At 37.6% G+C, this 21314-nt stretch overlaps 2 protein-coding genes across 4 annotated transcripts in view; one reads left to right on the forward strand and one right to left on the reverse strand.

The window, feature by feature from the left end:
- Window positions 1-18866, forward strand: part of CSRNP3 (cysteine and serine rich nuclear protein 3) — a 193304-nt gene extending 174438 nt beyond the window's left edge. For all 3 annotated transcript variants that reach the window (XM_005671893.4, XM_005671894.4, XM_003133446.6), the window contains 2 exons: window positions 5963-6259; window positions 8370-18866. In XM_005671893.4, the coding sequence (XP_005671950.2) occupies window positions 5963-6259; window positions 8370-9428 (1356 nt within the window). In that variant the 3' untranslated portion in view covers window positions 9429-18866. The remainder of the gene's footprint in view (window positions 1-5962; window positions 6260-8369) is intronic.
- TTC21B (tetratricopeptide repeat domain 21B) overlaps window positions 1-21314 on the reverse strand; it is an 875896-nt gene that overhangs the window by 586817 nt on the left and 267765 nt on the right. The gene's annotated exons all lie outside the window — the stretch shown is intronic.

The following is a 21314-nucleotide window of genomic DNA, read 5'->3' on the forward strand; positions in this document are numbered from 1 at the left end:
TTCTAATAGGCAGTAATCAGTGTTTGTGGAATTGAAATTTTTTTCACGTTCTTATTTCCACTCTTATTTTTACATATGTTAATAACTTTGTAATAACCAAGAGATTTTATTACTAAGAACACCTTTTAACCACCAAAAGGCAGTCTTTTAATTTTGATGGGTTTTTATTTTGCTTTGGGCATTATAGTCAATCCTCATTTTCAGTATTGTTTCCCTCTCTATACTCATTTTGCATTGAATTAGTTTCTTCAAGCACTTAATTCTCATTGGACTTTATAGTGGAATATATCCACTACATTATGTAGCCAAAAAAAAAAAGAAAAGATTGAATATTGATTTGACAATCCACCCCCACCCCCGGCCCCATCCCTGGGCCCTGCTAGGTACTTGCTCAGGGCAGTCTGAGAATCACTCCATTGATTCTGACAGTGAAGTGTAATGTGTTCCATTCCTCAAGTGCATTTAGATGGGCAGAGGTTTTATTCTCTTGACTTTGGGAACTGTTTATTCAGTATATTTCAAATAGATTTGCAAAAGTAAGGTGTTTCAGTTCTCTCTGTTTAAGAAAAGTTATTGATTTGTAGAGTGAGTCTGGACAAGTTTACACAGTGGCTCAAGAACTAAGTCCCATCTTAAGTATTATCAATGGAACAAAACAAGTGTACACACATACACACACCTTGAAATGCTTACAGTTCAATATAAATAAATGTACACATATATGGGATAAATATGAAATAAGGTAAAGATCATTAAATTAAGAGTTAAGTCATTACTTATCACCTGTAAGATGGCTAAGGCAGGGGGACAGAGGAGTTCTACTGTTTATTTACTTTTTGTTCTTTTCTTATGGACCAAGACAAGAAGGGATCCCACATGAAGTTCAGCCAATCTGGATAATTTACAGTCCAATGAAAGCATCATGCCCTGTCCCAAATCAGGTCTTTAAAACTACTGTTGCTTAGCATGGAACACCTTCTACCTCCATGTGTTCCTCTAACTGCTACTCCATTTTCAGATTCAAGTTTAAATGTGAAAGTCTCCCCTTCGCACCCTACCACTAGCCCTACCTCTAGGTGCCCCTCCTACATAGTCTTAAATGCCCTGTGTTCACCCTCAGCTAGGACTCCTTATAACTTGCATTAAAGTTACTAGATTCCTAGTCTCTTTAATCCATTGAGATCAAGCCTCACGTCTTATGCACCAATACAGCATAATATAAAATAAGCATGAAAGACTATTGAATATATATTAAATACATAAAAAGGGTGTAGCTATATAATTATCAAGGAAGGTAAGAGCCCAAGCTGTAGAATTAGATATCTAGGATTATGACATGGTACATGCCTCACTTTTTGTGGTCTTAGGAAAGTTATTTAACATTCCTTTGCCTGAGTTTCTCCATCAGTTAAGTGGATATAGTTCTAATGTCTACTTCATGGGATTTTTATGATGCTCAACAAATAATGTAGGTAACGTGCTTCGAGCAGTGCCTGACACACAGATTCAAAACTGTTGTTATTCATGTTGCTATTATCCTCTCATATATGTTTCTCTCACCTCTCTTTTGCCCCCACCTCCAATCCACCCCCCCAACACACACACAAAAGCAAGTCTGAGGATCAAGATTGGTTGGTGGTCTCCTTAATCCACATTTTTGGCAAGCTTTCTTGGATCTCTCAGAAAGACAACATTCTTTGGGAAAAGAACACTGAGTTAGATATGGTCCAAGTCCCAGATTGTCTTCTAAGGTGTCTACTTCAAAACAAAGCATTCCTTTGAATGTGATGGTTACTCCATATGCATTTATTTTATAAACAAAATAGCTTTTTAGAACATTGCATTTAATTCCACCTTACAGTCCCAGTACTGCATTAGATACTTGGAATCTCTCTGTTGTATAGAGAGAAAAGCATGCTAAATAGGGGTAAGGGAATAAGATTCTATAAGCATGCCTTGGAGAGGTCATGACTAATTTGAGCCTCAGTAATGCATAAAATAAGGAGGTTGCACTTGGTGAACTAATTCAATGATCCTAGTTTGAGATATGAAAAAGAAATATAAAGATAGCACTCATATCAAAGTGGAAAAATGTACAAAATAACTATTCTTGTGAAGATGGATCATGGGATAAAGGATTCAGCAAAAACAGATGAGGAAAACTTAGAAGACTCCTAGATTTGTTGCATGAGATCTTGAGAGTGTAATGAACATCAGTTGGTGGCCAGAAATAGGGAGCTCATTGGCTTATTTCCCTATTGTTCTAATATAGAAAAGTGCATTTGAAAATAATGGATATAGGTTTGGCCTGAGTTTGAAAGGAGCAAACGGGCGTAGACTGGAGGAGAGGGCTGGAGAAGGACTTAAATATATTTTTTTTTACATGTGAGGAACTATTTAATTTTTATTGAAATATAGTTCATTTATAATGTGTTAGTTTCAGGTATACAGCAAAGTTACTTGGTTTTATATATATAATATACACATACATATATATATATTCATTTTTAGATTCTTTTCCATTATAGATTATTATAAGATATTGAGTATAGGTCCCTGTACTATACAGTATGACCTTTTGATTATCTATTTTATATATGCTAGTATGTATATTTTAATCCTAGACTCTTAAATTATCCCTCACTTTACCTTTGGTAACCATGAATTTCTTTTCTCTGTGAGTCTATTTCTGTTTTATAAATAAGTTCATTTGTATCTTTTTTTTTTAGATTCCACATATGAACAATATCATATGATGTTTGTCTTTCTCTGTTTGGCTTACTTCACTTAGTGTGATAATCTCTAGGTCCATCCATCCAAATAGTGTTTTTCATTCTTGTTCATAGCTAAGTAATATTCCATTGTGTGTGTGTTTGTGTGTGTGTGTGTGTCACATTCTCTTTATCCATTCATCTGTAGATGGAGACATGGATTGCTTCCATATATTGGCTGTTATAAATAGTGCTGCAGTGAATATTGGTATGCATGTATCTTTTTTGAATTTATAGTTTTCTCCAGATATATGGCCAGGAATGGGATTGCTGGATTGCATGGTATTAAAATTAGCATCATCTGTAGTTTATTAGACATACAGTTGTTTCTTGTGTGTGTATGTGTGTCTTTTGTCTTTTTAGGGCCGCACCCATGACATATGGAGGTTCCCGGGCTTGGGGTCAAATCAGAGCTACAGCTGTCAGCCTACACCACAGCCACAGCAAGACCAGATCTGGGCTACATCTGTGACCTACACCATTGCTCACGGCAATGCTGGATCCTTAACCCACTGAGCGAGGCCAGGGATCGAACCCACGTCCTCGTGGATCTTAGTTGGGTTCGTTAACCATTGAGCCACAATGGGAACTATAGTTGTTTCTTTTTAATACTTAGATTCCAATTGTTAATTCATGTTGCCCTGAAATTGTCATATTTTTAAATGCTGAAGCGTTATTTTTTGTTGACTTGTAGATTTCATGTACTATATGACAGCAACCATTTTTTAAAAAAAAAAAATCAAACCCTGTTGATATGAAATGAAATTCTTATTGTTTTGTAATGTTACCAGTTACACAAGGGAACGTAAATATTACAGGACATGAGATTAAGTAGTCAGGAAGTATTGAAATGAATCATGCTAACCAAGTCCTAGGTATTCTACATGTGCTATGGAATAGAAGTCTGATGAAGTTCACATAGACAAACCAAGAATTAATGAAAACTTAATTTAAAGGCCACAGAGGTGATAAGAAAGGAAAGGTAACTCCTTCTGTTTGTTAATTCAGCTTTATCCATCACAGAGGACCAAGCATATGTTAGACAATTATACACTTGAATTCCTTAGAAAATCAGATCTTTATAGATAGAAAGACGCTTCTGTTAGCAAATAAGAATTAACAAAAATAATAACAGTAACTAATCAAAGTAACCTCCTATTTGTAGATATAACAGAAAAAATGAAAACAATTTAACCAATACATTTATAAAGACATTTCAAGAAAGGAAATAAATTGTATATCACCTCAAGAAACAAAACCAAATAAAAGGTAATTCCCATCTTTGCAAGAACACAAATTTAAGCTCTGAAATATAAAAAAATTATGTGAATCAGTAGCTCTTGAAGATTCATTTCAGGTACCCTTTGCAATCTATTTTAATATACACTTGCTACTGTGTTGTTTCCTCTGCTTGAGGGCAAAGACCAATCTTCTGTTTGTTTTTTTAGTACATTCAGAGTTGTTCAGATTGTTATTTTTGGTCAGTAATAAATATTCTTGTCTGAATGTTGGACTTTTTCTTATGAAAATGAGAGAATGATGTCTGGTGTCATCAGAGTATTTTAACTGTGTAATAACTGTGGATAAGATTAAAAAGCCTAGTAAGGAGTTCCTGCTGTGGTGCAAAGGGATTGACAGTATCTCTGCAGCAGCAGGGATGCAGGTTTGATCCCCAGCCCAGGGCAGTGGGTTAAGGATCTGGCATTGCTATAGCTGTGGTTTAGGTCGAAACTCAGGCTCAGATTCGATCCCGGCCCAGAAACTTCATAAGCCACAGGGTGGCCAAAAAAGGGGGAGAGAAAAAAGCATAGTAGTAATTATAATTAATGAGATTTATGAAGTAATGCATTTAAAAGTTAAAGAATCAATGGCGTTCCTGTCATGGCTCAGTGGTTAACAAATCTGACTAGCATCCATGAGCCTCAGTCCAAACTCAGGCTCAGATTTGATCCCTGGATTTGCTCAGTGGGTTAAGGATCCATTGTTGCCGTGAGCTATATAGACTGCATGGCTGTGGCTGTGGGGTAGGCCGGCAGCTACAGCTCCAATTTGACCCCTAGCCTGGGAACCTCCATATGCCACAGGTGTAGCCCTAAAAAGCAATCAATCAATTAATACAGTTAAAGAATCAAAGTAGTTTTCCTATTTAGAACTTTATTGAACAATCCCTTACTGAGTTTCTACATTTATTCCTGTGCTGCTTCTCAGAATATACTTCTTGCTCATATTCAGAGAAAATGCCTCTTTCTAAATGCTTTTTTATGAGGAAAACATATTATGTGGTGGTAAGAAGTAAAATACTGACTCAGGGTTTCCTGATGGATGAAATTAACTTAGAAAAGAAGTATAAATAGATGCAGAAGGGTTGTGGGTATGAGACAGTCATCCACATAATAGTTTATGTGGAAGGTATTGCTTTAAGCAATTTCCTGTGAACTTCTTTGAGAGTGAAGTTCACTCTTTCGGTTGCCCGTTGAGGAGAGCCAGCGTGGTGCCCTCTGCTCCTTGTCAGCACGCTGACCTAACTGATTGCTTCATATCAAGTGCTCATTCATGGAACATTCTGCTGGGAAGCTGTGTTTGTAATCCCAACTGCACAGTGCAGCATATTTTTATTTCCTGGTACCTAGACTTTTCTGGAGCCCAAAAGACAGGGTTGTTATTTCAAAGACATGTTTGCTGATTTAGGTGGCAGTAGCTTCCACAAAGATGCTCTCACCTCCGAACAAGGACACGTTTATTTCAACATCTGATCTGCCCACCACGAACTGAGTCTAAAGATAGCTTTCACTGATGAGCATCTGTAACCTTTGGCTTTTTTAACATCACACTGGCTAAAAGCTCTAGCAACTATAGCTTGTAGCATTAGGAGGCTAAGAGTTCCAATTAACAAGTCTCGTGTCCATTTAAAAACCGTTCATGTGACACATTTATTTTTCTTCTTGTAATTTCTCTAAAGAGAAAAATAGAAGGAAATGATTTGATTCACAAACGCATTTTTTTCAACCCCCATGAATCATTTATTTTGTAACTCGAAGTTTACACCTCTTCATGTCCCTCACCAATCCACAAACACTTACTCATTTTGGGGATGTGTCGTTTTAGAATAGCTTCATTCTTACCAAGTGCAAAAGTAGGGATTTTAGACCCTGCCCGTGCGAAGTCTCTTACTTGCTGCTTTGTATTTCTAGATGACTAAGAATGGCACTGTGGAATCTGAAGAAGCTAGCACTCTTACAGTGGATGACATTTCTGATGATGATATTGATTTAGACAACACAGAGGTGGACGAATACTTCTTTCTCCAACCCTTACCCACAAAAAAAAGGAGAGCACTGCTGCGGGCCTCTGGAGTGAAAAAGATTGATGTGGAAGAAAAGCATGAGCTGCGAGCCATCCGCCTATCTCGAGAGGACTGTGGCTGTGACTGCCGGGTGTTCTGTGATCCAGAAACATGTACCTGCAGCCTGGCAGGCATTAAGTGTCAGGTAAGGATTGGGATTTCAGGGAATCTAAAGACAAGACGTTATATACCACCCCCTAAAGAAGCAGTTGTGTTACATATGCTAAAGTGTCCTACACATTGATGAAAACTCGGGGGCAAAGCAAGACACATGATTCAAGAAGAAAGAAATACTAATTCAGGGACATTTATAGGTATATGTAATATGCTTTTATACACATTATAAAATATAGTGTAAAAGGCAATCCAAGCTGCAGGTATCAGTCAAAATTCTTTCCTCTTGGATTCATGTATTATACTAGCTTATTTTGGCTTTTTACAAGCATTCAGAGAGATTCTGGCATCCCTAACATTTGAGTTTGTATTTTCTGATCCATCCACAGGATATAAAATGACTATTGATTAGAGGTGGTATAGCCTGGTGAAAAAAATTTATAAATTGGGACTTAAGAAAACTGAGTTCTCCTCCTGGCTCTCCTTTTTGCCACTATGTGGAATTGGCAAGTCAGTTAAATTTACTGAGTTCAGTTTTCCCACCTCTAAAATGAATGGGCTGGACTAGATCAGGGGTTGGAAAACTCACAGGTCAAATCTGGCCTGCCACCTGTTTTTGTCAATAAAGGTTTATTTAAGCACTGCCATGGTTTTTGTTTGTTTGTTTACATGTTACCTATACAGCTTTCAGCAGAATTGAGTTGTTGTAGAGACTGTATGGCCTACAAAACCTGAAATGGTCACTATCTGGCCCTTTACAAAAAAAAAGAGTTCACCAAGCCTGGACTAGATGATTCTCAGGTTCCTATCCATCAGCAGCTTTGGATTCTGGCTCTGACCTCTGCTACTACTTTTTGTTGGAACCAGGATGGCTATGCTAGAATCTACTTTCTCCTCAGTAGCATGGGAAATTCTCCCGCTTTGTTTAGGTGGCAAGAAGGGCAAGTTCTTTCTGGTTGCCTGTGCTCTGGGCTGCATACAGATCAGTTGGTGGAGTCTGAGACAGTTAGCAAATATCTTAGAAGTTCCTTGACTTGCCTAGAATTCCACTTAATACCTGTGTGAAGCACTTAGTCCAGTAGCACTTGGTGAACCCAGTCACTCTATCTGCTGAGGTCCATCACTTGAATCATTGTGGGATGTTAAATGAACATCTCCTGGAGCTCCCGTCATGGCTCAGTGGTTAACGAATCCGACTAGGAACCATGAGGTTGCAGGTTTGATCCCTGGCCTTGCTCAGTGGGTTAAGGGTCTGGCATTGCCGTGAGCTGTGGTGTAGCTTACAGACACGGCTTGGATCCCGCATTACTGTGGCTCTGGCATAGGCCAGCAGCCGCACTCTGATTGGACCCCTAGCCTGGGAACCTCCATATGCCATGGGAATGGCCCTAGAAAAAGCAAAAAGACAAAAAAAAAAAAGAAAAAAGAAAAAAATGAACATCTCCTCCTCTAGAGAAGCCTGTAGTCTCAGGGATTGGAGGGTGGGGGGACCAGCAGGTAAACACATGAGTCCATCAGTCACGGTCATGAATGTGCGTAGATACCTGTCACAGGCCCGCAGTACACGCATCATGTACCAAGGATCCAAAACAATAAGAAGGTAAACCAAAGAGAGTAAATTATCAGGCTGCCTGATACAAGTGGTGTCAATCGGAGACCCTGGGCAGAAAAGTTCATTTTATAGTAAGCAATGAAAAAACTCATGGTTAGTATGAGAAATGTTGTGTAATTTAGACTGAAAATAACAAGTGGGGATGAGGGCAGTAAATGTGCTTAAAATCAGTCTTGTGAGCTGGCATTTAGCAGAAGAAAAAAAAAGGAGCTTGCGGAAAGAACCAAAGCATTGAAAAATGGGAGCAAAATTAATGGGGTGGAGAGAAGAAGGGAGAGGAAGAATGGAGACAGAAGTAAAGAAAGCACAGGAGGGATAAATGAACTACAGCTACACACTTACAATGATAACTTTTATTTTGAATATAGGTTTTAAAACTAGGATAACTTCACTTCCCCTTTTTATACCTGTTTTAGTTTGCTTGTCATTCGTTCTGGTGTAAGTAGGTTTAAGTTACCGCAGATTCAAACAGGTTGCCGCAGGGTACTGGATTTTTATTTGGTTTGTAATCTGTGTTCTCCCTTCCAAGGTGGATCGAATGTCTTTCCCATGTGGCTGCACTAAAGAAGGATGTAGTAACACAGCAGGTAGAATTGAGTTTAATCCTATCCGTGTCCGAACTCACTTTTTGCACACAATAATGAAACTTGAACTGGAGAAAAACCGAGAGCAGCAAATCCCCACACTGAACGGCTGCCATGGGGAGATAAGTGCCCACAGTAGTTCCATGGGCTCTGTTGCTCACTCTGTTGAATATTCTATCACAGACAATTTCGAGATTGAAACTGAGCCCCAGGCTGCAGTGCTGCATCTGCAGTCAGCTGAGGAATTAGATTGCCAAGGAGAAGAGGAGGAGGAGGAAGAAGAGGAAGATGGCAGCAGCTTCTGCAGCGGAGTCACTGATTCCAGCACGCAGAGCTTGGCCCCTAGCGAGTCAGAGGAAGAGGAGGAGGAGGAAGAGGAGGAGGAAGAGGAGGAGGAGGAGGAGGATGAGAAAGGGGACAATTTCGTGGAAGGTTTGGGTCCTCATGCTGAAGTGGTCCCTCTTCCTTCCGTCCTTTGTTATTCTGATGGCACCGCTGTTCACGAAAGCCACACGAAGAATGCTTCCTTTTATGCCAACTCTTCCACCCTGTATTACCAAATAGACAGCCACATTCCAGGAACTCCTAACCAGATCTCTGATAACTATTCAGAAAGAGATACTGTCAAGAGCGGTACCCTCTCGCTGGTGCCTTACACCATGACCCCAGAGCAATTCGTTGACTATGCCCGCCAAGCAGAAGAGGCCTACAGCACCTCCCACTACCCAGCTGCCAACCCCTCTGTCATCGTTTGCTGCCCCTCTTCCGAAAATGACAGCAGTGTGGCCTGCAATAGCTTGTATCCCGAACACAGGTCCAATCATCCTCAAGTGGAATTTCACTCATACTTGAAAGGCCCCTCCCAGGAAGGGTTTGTCTCTACATTGAATGGTGACAGTCACATTTCAGAGCATCCTGCTGAAAATTCTTTGAGCCTTGCAGAAAAGAACAGATTGCACGAGGAGTGCATCAAATCACCCGTGGTTGAAACTGTCCCTGTTTAGTAGCTTAAGTTATTCTAGGACCAACTCTTCTCCTATTGAAAGCACTGTATTTAATTGGATTTCCTGGGCTCATTGTGGTTTTAACTGAGGACCAAGAAAACTTGGACGGTGGCGAATCTTCCAGACTGTATTTTGTTTTCTCCTTTCTAGCTTTGTGACTGTGCCATTGCACAGATACAGTCTCAATGAGGATTTTAAATGATTTCAGACTGTTTTGATAGAAAATGCTAATTTTAAAAAAGCATATCTCACAGTTACCTACCTGTCAAACTGTGTGAAGCCTGCCAAACTGTGTAGATCAGAGCTCCAAGTTTTTGGATTATCGGGCCTGTGCAAGATTGTTAACTGACTGGGAAATAGTAAGATTTAGAGTCCTAATTTTCGATACACCTGAAGATGATGGTGACTTTTTAATGTAAAAGTAATTATTGTAAGAAAAAGATTTAATCGTCCCATGTGTATTTTATTTATGGTAGTTAGAAGTCATGTTTTGATGAAAACGAACAGCAGCATGTTCTTTTAAGCTGAAGACACATAGTTAGTACCACCGAGCATGCCCACATGGATTGCCTCTGGAATCCATTCACGTTTTTATGATCATGTCTGATCAGATTTGCAAATACTTTCTTAAGGGTGAAATAGGCCTATTTTTGCTATTTTGGACAAATATATGAGTCTATATGTACAGGTCCTTACAGTTTTCTCTAAAGTGAAGAGTTAGGACAATCCTCTGGTGAGGGTCTAGTTCATTGCCCTCCCTCAGTTGACTCCGGAGATGGAGGTAGAAGGAATTGCCTTTCTTTTTTAAACAGCATCATCTTGATTCTTAGCTTGGACAGCACCTTCAAACTCTACTCCCCTACATCAAAATGCACTTTAGTGCCCCTTCATGGTACCTTGTGAGGGGTGGGGACTGAGAACTCTTTGAGATGAAAAATTAAAAAAAAATTTTTTTTAATCTGTAACTATTATAAGGTTCATATAATTAAATAGAGGAATCATCCAATGATAATTTTTGAAGGAAAAATGACCTGTTTTCCTTTGCCACTCTGAAGACCTAACTCGGTAAAAGCAGAGAAGGCTGAGGAAACATGGAAGAGACACAGCCTCTGCAACCAGCCTTTTGTACAGCGTGATCAATCCATCTCTACAAAATGAGTGTATAATGAAATTTCCATTTAGTGACTAGCCGATTGAAGGGGGGGCCTCTACCCAAATATTCAACTAGGCCTTACTTTTCTGAAGCATTTTGATTTCTCTTGCCTGGGACAATTTTGTCAGAACAGTCCAGAATGCATTGAATACTTTCTAATTACCTCATGTTCTCTTATTAAAGGGGACAGATAGAAATAAAACATGCACTCCCCACCTTTAGGTTATCTGCACTTGGTTCGTAGGAGGACTTTTAAGATCCTGTTTTCCTGTAAATTAATTTAGGTAACTAAATAGTGTTTCACCTTTTTTTTTTTTAATGCAGTATGACTATGCTAAATCTGTTTCATATTTTTTACCTTCTATTGTTATGTACTTTTACATTATATGCCTCTTTGAAATGTGGACATGCCTTGCTATTCAGTGACTGCATAGCTACTTATTTTTTATGTCTTTTAGACTTGGATGTTTAGAAATATGGGTATGAATATATTGTAGATCTCAAGTCCCTAAAAAATACTATTTTATTTCATTGAATTTAAAAATGTTTGATCTAGAGAAAGTCCTCCAATGGAAAAGTTTCTACTAAAACTTGATTTGGGGAAAACATGTTTACTTGGCAGCTCTTCCACTGTGCAGCTGGTTCCTGCCCCCATTCTTCCCCACCACTGGGCCAGACTTAGAACCATTGGTATTAACATTGAAGCAGCTTTGGGTTGATCCTTAGGGAGGTAGCAGTGATGAGGGCAGGGATGTTCTTTTTGAATGACAAGCGCTTTGGGCTAATCGGATTGGGGGTTTGTTCAAATCTCAATAGTGTATCCCATGTTGTCTACTAAGTTACAGATTTTAGTGCTTGATCTCCAAAATTTCCCCCCTATTGATACACTCTAAAGGGAGCACAGGCCCAAAGAGAAGATGACAGGAGGCTATTGTTCCTTCATTGGAGCATTTGAAAGAATCATGTGTGCCATATGGACTGGACCATTACAAGCCTTTGAAGCATTTATGAGTGAAGTACTCAGCTTATTCTGGGAACTTAGTGTGGCAGAGTTGGGCAGAGGTGACTCTGGCTCAGTTGAAAGGTGGAAAGATGGTCCAGATTCTGAAAGATCTTTAATTCATTTCAGCTTTATTTTCACAAGAAAGTTGATGCCTACTTGCTTATGTTTGGCTGGGTCTCTGTTTTGTAGCTTCATTTCCAAAAAGATGCTTAACCTAGAAACAGGCAAACAAACAACAACAACAACAAAACCCCAGAGCATTTTTTACCTTCTTCTGTCCATTTGGGGTCAAAAAATCACTGCTACACAGAAGGATTAGCCTCCAGCCACAACAGCTTATATTCCAAATGTTATATACAGAACCTAACCCGTAAACATCTCCCACAAACTACATATACAGATTACGTATTAAAACAAACATATATCACATGCACACACACACATGCAATAGATGTATACCACAGAGAATGACAGATTTTAGGCAGTAGCCAATAATGAGTACTGAATTTTTCCCACCCTAGAATCTAGTTGGGTTTTATGATCTAAAAATGTGGTCTAGAAATGAAGATAATTTTTTAAAGCTATAGTTTAAAAATATTGGATCAAGGTTGCAATACTATGATGGAATCACTTCATTGTTACTTCCTTTCCCAGAAAAGCTGAGAGAGCACAGTGTGTCATTTGACTTTGTTTCCATTAATAGACCTTCTATTCAACAAAAATGCCCACATACCAGGAAGGCGCTACAGCTTTTTCTAAGCTTTTTAAAATGGGGATCAAGCTAGATGCAGCCAGTGGATACTTAAGATCTTTATACCAAGACACAATAACCTGACCTGCAGCTGTTATATTGCTCCCACAGTATAGCTAACCAAATTATAGGCTTTTTTTTTTTTTTTTTTTTTTTTTTTTGACACACAGCTTTTTCGTCCTTTACTGTCAATGGCAAAGCCTCATGCTTTGGTCCCTGTTGTTTTAGCACCAGCCCTCTACCTTTTATTAGAGCTTAATTCCCAGTTATAATCCAGGCCAAATTGATTTGCAAGTCAAGTGGATAGAGAAGCTTGCATTTCCTTTGTCATTCTAGGTTTCCTTTGGGAGAAAGGAGTCAATAAAAGTGATTTACTTAAGTTTTTTTCTCATCTATGGATCACTGATTATTAAGACATAAGTAAAATTCATCTCCTGTCTTTTGGTTAACTGAATAATATGGTTACTTTTTGAAAGCCAGTCTTTTCTTTGTGGCGAAACTATATTTTTCCCAGAGTGCCAATCACATATAAAATGTGAAATTGATACTTATTAATTAATTTTATTATTAGAATCTTCACAATCATATATGACCAAGGATATGAATTACAGAAACACTGGTCACAAATTAATCAAGAAACAAAGAGATTGCAAGTGATTTTTTTTTTAATTTCGTACTCTAACAGATTACTTCTAGGCAAAATTCTAGTTTTGTTATCATTAAACAGGAAAATATATGATTTATTTCCTATAAATTTATATATCACTGATTCTTTGGTTAAACTTCTGAGATTGTTGTACAAGTTAAAATCTTTTGGTCTTATTATTTAGAATTTATTAAGTGTCAATTCTTTCTTTTAACAAATATTTATTGAACACCTACTATGTTAGAGAAATTTTCTGGGTGGTTAAAAAGAGGGGAAAGAATATTACAAATTCTAAGGGATTATGATAGTGATGAAGAGTGGCATGAAATAATCAAGCGTCATTATAATCCTTTCAATTTGTGATTTTTTTAAAGTGATATTGGAAAAAGTGACATCAGTTCTTGTCTACATGGAATCTGCAACTTACAGGATGCTTTTTTTTTGCCTAAATTAATGGAACTCAGCGGGTCCTCCTTCTTCCCTCCCTCCCTATCTGAAATTTGTGAATTAAATCTGGGCTCAACTAGAAGGACTAAATCCAATGAAAGAGAGATTTTCAGATAATTGCTTCTTCAGGGTTAGACCTATGTAAGTGATGCTAAATTTATACCAGCAAACTCCTACCAGTTTCAAAGGCAGTTGACTCACCCATAACCCAGGAAACCTTTGAAGTAACAATGTGGAACACAATCACTCTTACTTCTATTTATAAACAGCCTATCAAAATAGCAAAGCCCAAATTCCTGGCTCCAAAGGCATTGCCTTGCAGCTTGTGGAAAACCGAGAGGTCATTCAGAGCCCTCACTTTTAGCTGGGATTACAAACCATTAAATTAGCAGGTGGAAAATTGACATCCTCAAAAATCGAGGGACTGCCTTTTTAAAAAGTACCACAAGCTTTCCATTTCTCCATATATCACTTAATCTTTCTCTTTAAAATGGCATCTGCTCCGTTGTCTCAAAGACATTTAGAGTATCATCATAGTCAGTATATAAAATACCAACCTTAAATGGGAAGTACCTTCCTGCCTTCAAAGGCAAGACTTAATAATTCGATTCTGCAAATGTCTGTGTGTCCTTACCACAACCAACACCAAAAGCTTGAAGCCTTAATCACTTTTAGTTCTAACACAAATTTATAACTACTGACTACATTATTTCTGGGATCTGCTAACTTGTTCTTGATAATTTAAATGCCTAAGCCACAGCTTTACACAAATAGCACAGCTCGTCAGATGTTTCTATGACATAAAGAATTTGACTCAATTTAACTGAATATCCAGCAATTTGAAAACTCACTAGAATTATACAAGTGTCAGGGTGAGGTAAGGATGGAATATAAGCTTAAATGATGGTGTCTCCTAGGAAGCATAAAGGCTCAGCAGAGCTGAAAAACTAGAATTTTATTATACTAGAAGAACCAAATTCACAAAGGTCAGTTACAAAGTGGGCACTCACAGCCTAGCTGGTGTTCATATCTGTGTCCCACCATCCCCGTCAATTATATCTCACTATCTAAAAATTATTTAGTGCTGTAAAATATAAAAACTCAGAGCCACAACATGCTAAAGAAACTATTTTAAATATTTAAACATATTTTATATTAAAAAGATTGATGGACTCTTGTCAAAAGTAATGAATATGGAAATAAAAGAGCTCTTTAATATTTTATCTGCCAAATTTGTATATTCGGTGTGACTAGTTTAAAACAGTTACTTTGTTTTATTTCATTTCCTCTAACAGAAAGAGGAGCATGAGAATCCCCCCCTTTCCTAACCCTTTCTAACCAGTGCAGGTGTTTTGGTTTTTTCTTTCTTATCAAAAATTCAGACTCAAAAGCTTGATATAGCCTGGATTTTACCTGGTGAGCAGTCCTGGGGTAAGTCTGACTTTGTGCTGTCTGGATAGTAATCGTAATAGTGCCCTGATTTCCATATCCTGACAGCAGTGATTCAGACAGAATGATGAGAAGCAGGAAGGTCTATAAAACCAGATTCAAAGCCTAAACTAGTTTGTTTTTTATATGCAATTTTATAATCTGATTAACATATAGCCTGGGATTTTAGTAAATCCAGGTACTTGTTACATTCATGGAAAATGAATTTCAAAGATTTAAGTCAGGTCGATGACTACTTTTCTTTCACTTGTGATAAATAAACCACTATACAGGGTAATTGTTTTCACTTGATATTTTACACTTCCTTGTAATTCAAGAAAAGCCAACTCTAGTATGTCATTTTATTTTATCTCAAAAAAGTTTCTCGCAGAACTGAATTTTCAAAAAAGGGTATGGTAAACTTTATTTTGGACAATATTTATACTCAGTGTGCTAATGGTGCCGTTCCTTTCTTTCCGTTACTCATTACCATGGTGATAGTCAAGTCAGTTCAATGACTGTCATTTTAGTGACATGTATGAGGCCATTTAAATATTTTTGAGATAACGTGTATTGACTAGAAAGATTTAGGAGGAGACAAATTTATGGTAGAAATTAGCCTGCCTTTGTCTAAGTTAATTTATGTGACCTGTTTGAAAGGTTTTAGTTGTAATTTTGGAATACTTCTTTGTTAAGTATTCTTCTCCTTTCTCTTGTGGCTTTCTCCCAATTTTTTTTCATGGCTTATCAGTATCTTAAAAGTTATTTATTGATAAGTATTTAGAAAGAAATTGATTTAGAAAGTATCTCTTTAAAAATTGTCTAGGAGCTTCCACCACCAGAGATCTCCATCAAATCCTACCCGCTCACGGGGTAAGACCAAAAAACTCCTTGTCAGGGGGGTGGCCTTCTAATATGGTTTTGCTGTTGTCTCTAAACAGGGAACCTATGAAAATGAGATTGAAATGTCTAACTTTTTAGCATAATTTATCAAATTTTGTTTGCTCCTCCTTGTCATGTTAACCACCAAGTTTTTCTCCTTGGGCATACATAAAGTGTTCATCTCTTTAAAAAATTCAAAGTTATGTATACCATTTTGAAATGATATTGAAATATGAAAGAGAAAGAAGAACAAAATATCCAAATGTGAAGTCCCCTAGAGAGGAAAAACCTAATTACCTAAACCTAGAATATAAATTGCCTGCAGTTAGTTTGTTTTTTTGTGGTTTTTTTTAATTTACTGTTGCTCCTTGGATGGTTTAATAATACCCAAATGATAGGTGGAATTGATAGATTTTAAATTTTAGTTGTTTTCAAAGTCATTTCCTTTGTACCATAGTCAAATGGGGTCCACTGCCAAAGGTTACTGTCTGAATCTTGATTCATTAGGCACTAGTCATGCCAAACGGGTATCTCAAAATAGTTTAATCTTTTCAAAGATACTCACAATGGCCAATTGTGTGTGAATAATAAAAAGTGAGATTCTTCTGTATTCCTCAAATTTTATAGTCCTGAGACTAGAAGAGATCTCCAGAGGTCATTTGGCTCATCCATCTACCTCCAGGGAGGACTGTCACTCAGGCATGCTCTATAGGATAGATACCCATCTATTCTTAACATCTCTAGGGAAGGCGGTTTCCTTGGCAACACAATCCAGTTCTCTTAGGTTTTTCTCACAATAAGAAAATATCTTGGCCAGTCTTTGTGAGCTAGGCACCTGGCAACAGTTGTGGTGATTTGGGCCATTGTACTGGAAGACTCAGAAAGTTGGGGTTTCTCCTACCTTTGATGTTTGTTATATTTGATGATTTTATAAGTCTCCTAAGAAATCAGAGTTTAAAAAATAAAGATGTGGGTATTGAGACATTGCTCTACAAAGTGACTTGCTCTTGACAAATATGGCTGTAGTTTTTTGTTTGTTTGTTTTTCTTTTCTTTTGTGTTTTACCGATGCTGTGATGTCAGGAAAAGTGACTATTTAAGATCCTCAGTGACAGATATCAGAACTAGGATCAAGTGACTCCGCTTTTAAACTGTTCAATTTTCTGAGAAGTTACAGTTATAGAAAGGGAGCATTTTCCACCTTCTTGCTTCTAAATAAGTACCTTCTCGTTAATCTTTCTATAGCCTAAAATGACAAATGAGAATCTCAAGTTTTCCACATTTTCTGGGAAAGATGTGACCAGTGGTGTAGAGTCTGGTGTGGAATAAAATAATTCCAGAGAATTAGTCAGCCACCATTTTATCCCAGCCTTTGTCCCTTTGTTGTTTAAATAGTGGCTGCTTGCCTTCTCAGGGATCAGCAAAATGATTTTAAAATGTCATCTTGACAAGAACTAAAAACGAAAGGAGTTCAGGAGGGGGGTGATTTTTTTCTGAGTACACTGCTTGACCCACGCAGCCCCTGCAAAGAGCTTTCTCCGTTTGCTCAGAGTTGCCTCCAACTCAGAGTCATTACTACACGGAAGATGAGCAGCACCCTCAAATCAATGTTTCCTTTCTCCAGGGGATCTTTTTTCAAACTAGATACAGCTGCTTATTTATTTCCCCCAGCTCAGATGTTCTTGTGAAATGACAGGCATATCATTGTGGTTGCGCCCCACAAACAACATTAGGGAAAATAACCCTTTTTGCTTAAAAAAAAAAAAAAAAGCTATAGGATGCTTATGTAAAGAATGTTGAATCATTTGGCCCATTTTTAATTGACTCTAGACACCTCTATGGAAATAAGTCTGAGGCGTAGTTTGTGAAACATGTTTCAAAAGTGTTTGATGTAAAATAAACGCTAGACATTTACAGTGCAGAAATAGTTAAAAAATAAAAATAAAAAACCTGTAGATTTACAACTCTGTTCCTAAGAACCTCAGCCTTTATTGTGTCTTAGTAAAGTTGATCTGCTTTCATTTTTGTTTATTGCATTTCTGGTGTAATAGCCTCTTAAGATAGAACTATTAATACATATGTACTGGTTAATGCCTGTTAATGCAGAAAATGGCACTTTGTTATTTCAGTGTGTTTCCCTCAGTGTCACAGGGTATAACAATTTGATAGGAAAAGGTCATTTGACATTGGTCAAAAATGCATTTTCCCCATTTAAAATGTATATGTATAATTGGATGCATAGACAAATGTCACCTTTTGCAGTATCTTTATCTTGATCATAGTCTTAAACATCAACTGTGTGTCCACTTTCCAGCTGCCGTAGAAATTTGGTACATTTTGCAAATTCTGGTGAAATCTAGTGAGCTGAATGTAATGGTAGATCAAATGATCCAAAGCACTTGAGTGTTATCCTTCAGTCTACATTGAACCATTCGGACATTGGGAATGGTCTTTACACAAGGGAAGTGTTTTGAGTATGTGTGGGTTTTTTTTTTTTTTTTTTTTTGGCTCTTGGATTTTCTGGCAAAAAAGTAATTAAAAAGAGTGAGATCAATTCACTGTAACATTTTTCAACATTGTGATTGGTTTTATCTGTTAGTTGATTCTTGTCATTACTTTTACTCAATTCCAACAGTATTTCAATAGATATTTTTACTGTTATGTTCAATCTAATAACTTAGAAAGGTTGGAAGGGAAGAAAATCAAACTATAATTCATATATATGTTCACTTTACATGAAGACATCATGTTGTATGTCGCATAGTTTCTAGGTTGATTTCTCTTGTGTATAAGTTATAACATCAAAGATGCCAAAGGGTATATAAAATAAGCTACAATAATATTCCACAGTACTTAACCTGGACTTTATGTTGTAATAATTTATTCATATTAGCTGTAGTCTTCTGTATTTATATTTTCAGTATTTATTATGAATGACATGGAAATTTGTGTATTTATTGTGGCTTTTTATTGCAGTGTGTATATATATATATATTACAAATAAGCATTTTTAAGTCTTTTAAGTTTCTTTTATTAGTGGCACTTGTATTATGCTGTACTTTTTATTATATATTGTACAATATCTTGTCCATTTGTTTGCAGCAGAGTAAAACCGGTTTCTAAGTTGTATCTACTGTTGCATTTTTGTTGCATTTTGCATAAATCCTTTGTTCTTACCTTCTGAGTTGTCTCACACACACACACACACACACACACACACACACGAACATCTTTCTCCCTCTGTGTAATAAGTATATTCCTAAAAAGTTGTGTATGAAGCCAGTCCCTTTGAAATGGCTCGTTATGTTATCATCCAAAGATGTACTAACTTTATTATGATTGATCTCTAAATAGAGATGCTTAATAACATTTTTCTTCCTTGACTATTCAATCATTCCATCATGTAATGATATGTAAACAAATATGAGGGCCAGAGAGGAACTTCCTATTCATATGAATTGGGGAGGATATTTTTACCAAGCCAAATCCAATCTTTTGTAAGTACTATCCTACAATAATTCATCTGTTTAGTAGTAACTGCGATTTACTTTGCCTAAAGCAGAATCTTTGATTTGGTATTTAGAATATATATATGTGCACATAGGTACATATATATATGCCTATCTGTTTAGTCACACAGACTTAAGATAAACAAACTTCTTTTTGTAGTAGGAGAATGAAGAGAAAAAAATGGATCCTTCCTAATCTCCTATTACATGCAGGTCACTCTCTTCAATAACCTGTTTTTCTTTTTTAAAAGTGCCTTTTTTTTTTTTTTGGCTGCGCCTACGGCATATGAAAGTTCCCTGGCCAGAGATTGAACCTGTGCCACAGCAGTGACAATGCTGGATCCCACTAAGCCGCCAGAGAACTTCATAACTTGTTTTTCTTACATTTGGACACTCAGTCTATATTTTTGAAAGTTAAATAATAATACATAATTGCATGATCATCCCAAATTGCAAATTTGATTGTGTCATCCACTTACTGAAAAACTCTTCTGTGATGGTCCTTCCTCATTGCCAACAAGTTAAAAGTCCAAACTCTCTAGAAAGCCCCTACGGGATGACCTAAGATCTGGATACAACCGACCTCTTCAGTGGTTTTGTTCATGAAATTCTCTCTTTGCCTCCCTTGTCCTCCTTTGCCCACAGACAGACTGCTTAGACCTTGCCTGTCACCCTATTTTTCTCTGTCTTCCCTTTTGCCCGGAATATATGCCCCACAACCCCATGTTGACAACACAATTCTAATGACTACTTATTTTATAATAGAAAACTCAAATGCTACTTCCTTTATGCTGCCCTTCTGGTTCTCCTGAAGATCGATGACTTGCTCCTTATGCCTAATGCAGACGTTCATTGGAGCACCTCCCTTTGAGTCTCACTGCACCCATATATCTATCTACTCCCCCTACAGGGCTCCCTGAGAACACAAAGTATTATTCTCCATGTCCTCAGCATCCAGTTTAAGACAGCAGATGCTTAAAATATGATTACTGATTTATGTGCATTCCAAAATGAATGGTACATTTGCAAGAATTCAGATGAGGGAAAGATATTGGGCTGAAAGGGTGGACACGGTGTCAGATTCAAAAGGAGGGAGAAATTCAGCTTGTAGAGGATGTTTTGTATTCCACTTTGTGGAACAGCTTGAGGAAGGGCTGAGTCAGGACCAAGTCACACCCTTTTATGCAAGGCAGAAGGATGTTGCTAAGAGCAGATGATTTGCCTTCAGGAACAAATGAGCAATCAGGTGAGAAGACTTGATTCCAATACTACAAAGCTCTGAAGACCAGTCTATAGAGTATGACATGTCCTTAGGGTAATAGGGAAATCTTGAAGTATTAGAAGATAAAGTGCAACCAAGTAAAAGTTATATGTTACCAGTGTGAAATCAGTGTGGTTGCAGGACACAGACAGTTTGGGAAGATGGGAATGCCAGAGTGAAAATCTGCCTTGTAGCTATTGCAGTCACCACTCATTCAGAAAATCATTGTCTAGGACACACTTATTTGCTAGATTACAAGGGGGCAGCACTGAACAATACAGGCAAGTCCCCTCCAGGCAAGCGAGGATAGGGGTCTAGATGATTATGGCAAAGAAAAGGTTGGTTTTTTGAAGACCCACTTGGGTGCGACAGATTAAGAGTAGCAAAAAGATGATGAGCTTAAAATAAAGCAGGTGAACTATGGGGAAGGACTTGAGAGAATAGATGTATTGTTTACAGAAATGAGGATGTAACAAGGAGGAGGAGATGTGTTCATTTTGGACTTTGAATTGTTGCTGGAATACTCAGTGAAAATACCAAATGGACAGAAGGAAACATGAGTCTTGAGCTTAGATAAAGGTGGGAGATTGGGAGTGACTGTTTTAAGAGGAGACTAGAGAGAGGGCATGAGAAGGGTACTGAATAGAGAAGACTGAGCCTTTCAGAGGCTGGAGTTGCAGGTCGTGATTTCCAACAGCAATGCTGAGATGGAGCTTAATAAGCAGGATTTTCCTTAAGGGCTAATAATACTCGTGGAAGCAGGGAGAGCACAGGCAAGGAAGAGGAAGAAATCAAGCTACAAAGCAG

Source organism: Sus scrofa, chromosome 15, assembly GCF_054392235.1.
Source record: "Sus scrofa isolate SSC_HxYL_T2T_F1_AM1 chromosome 15, Sscrofa_HxYL_maternal_Yorkshire_Landrace_v2.0, whole genome shotgun sequence".
NCBI lineage: Eukaryota > Metazoa > Chordata > Mammalia > Artiodactyla > Suidae > Sus > Sus scrofa.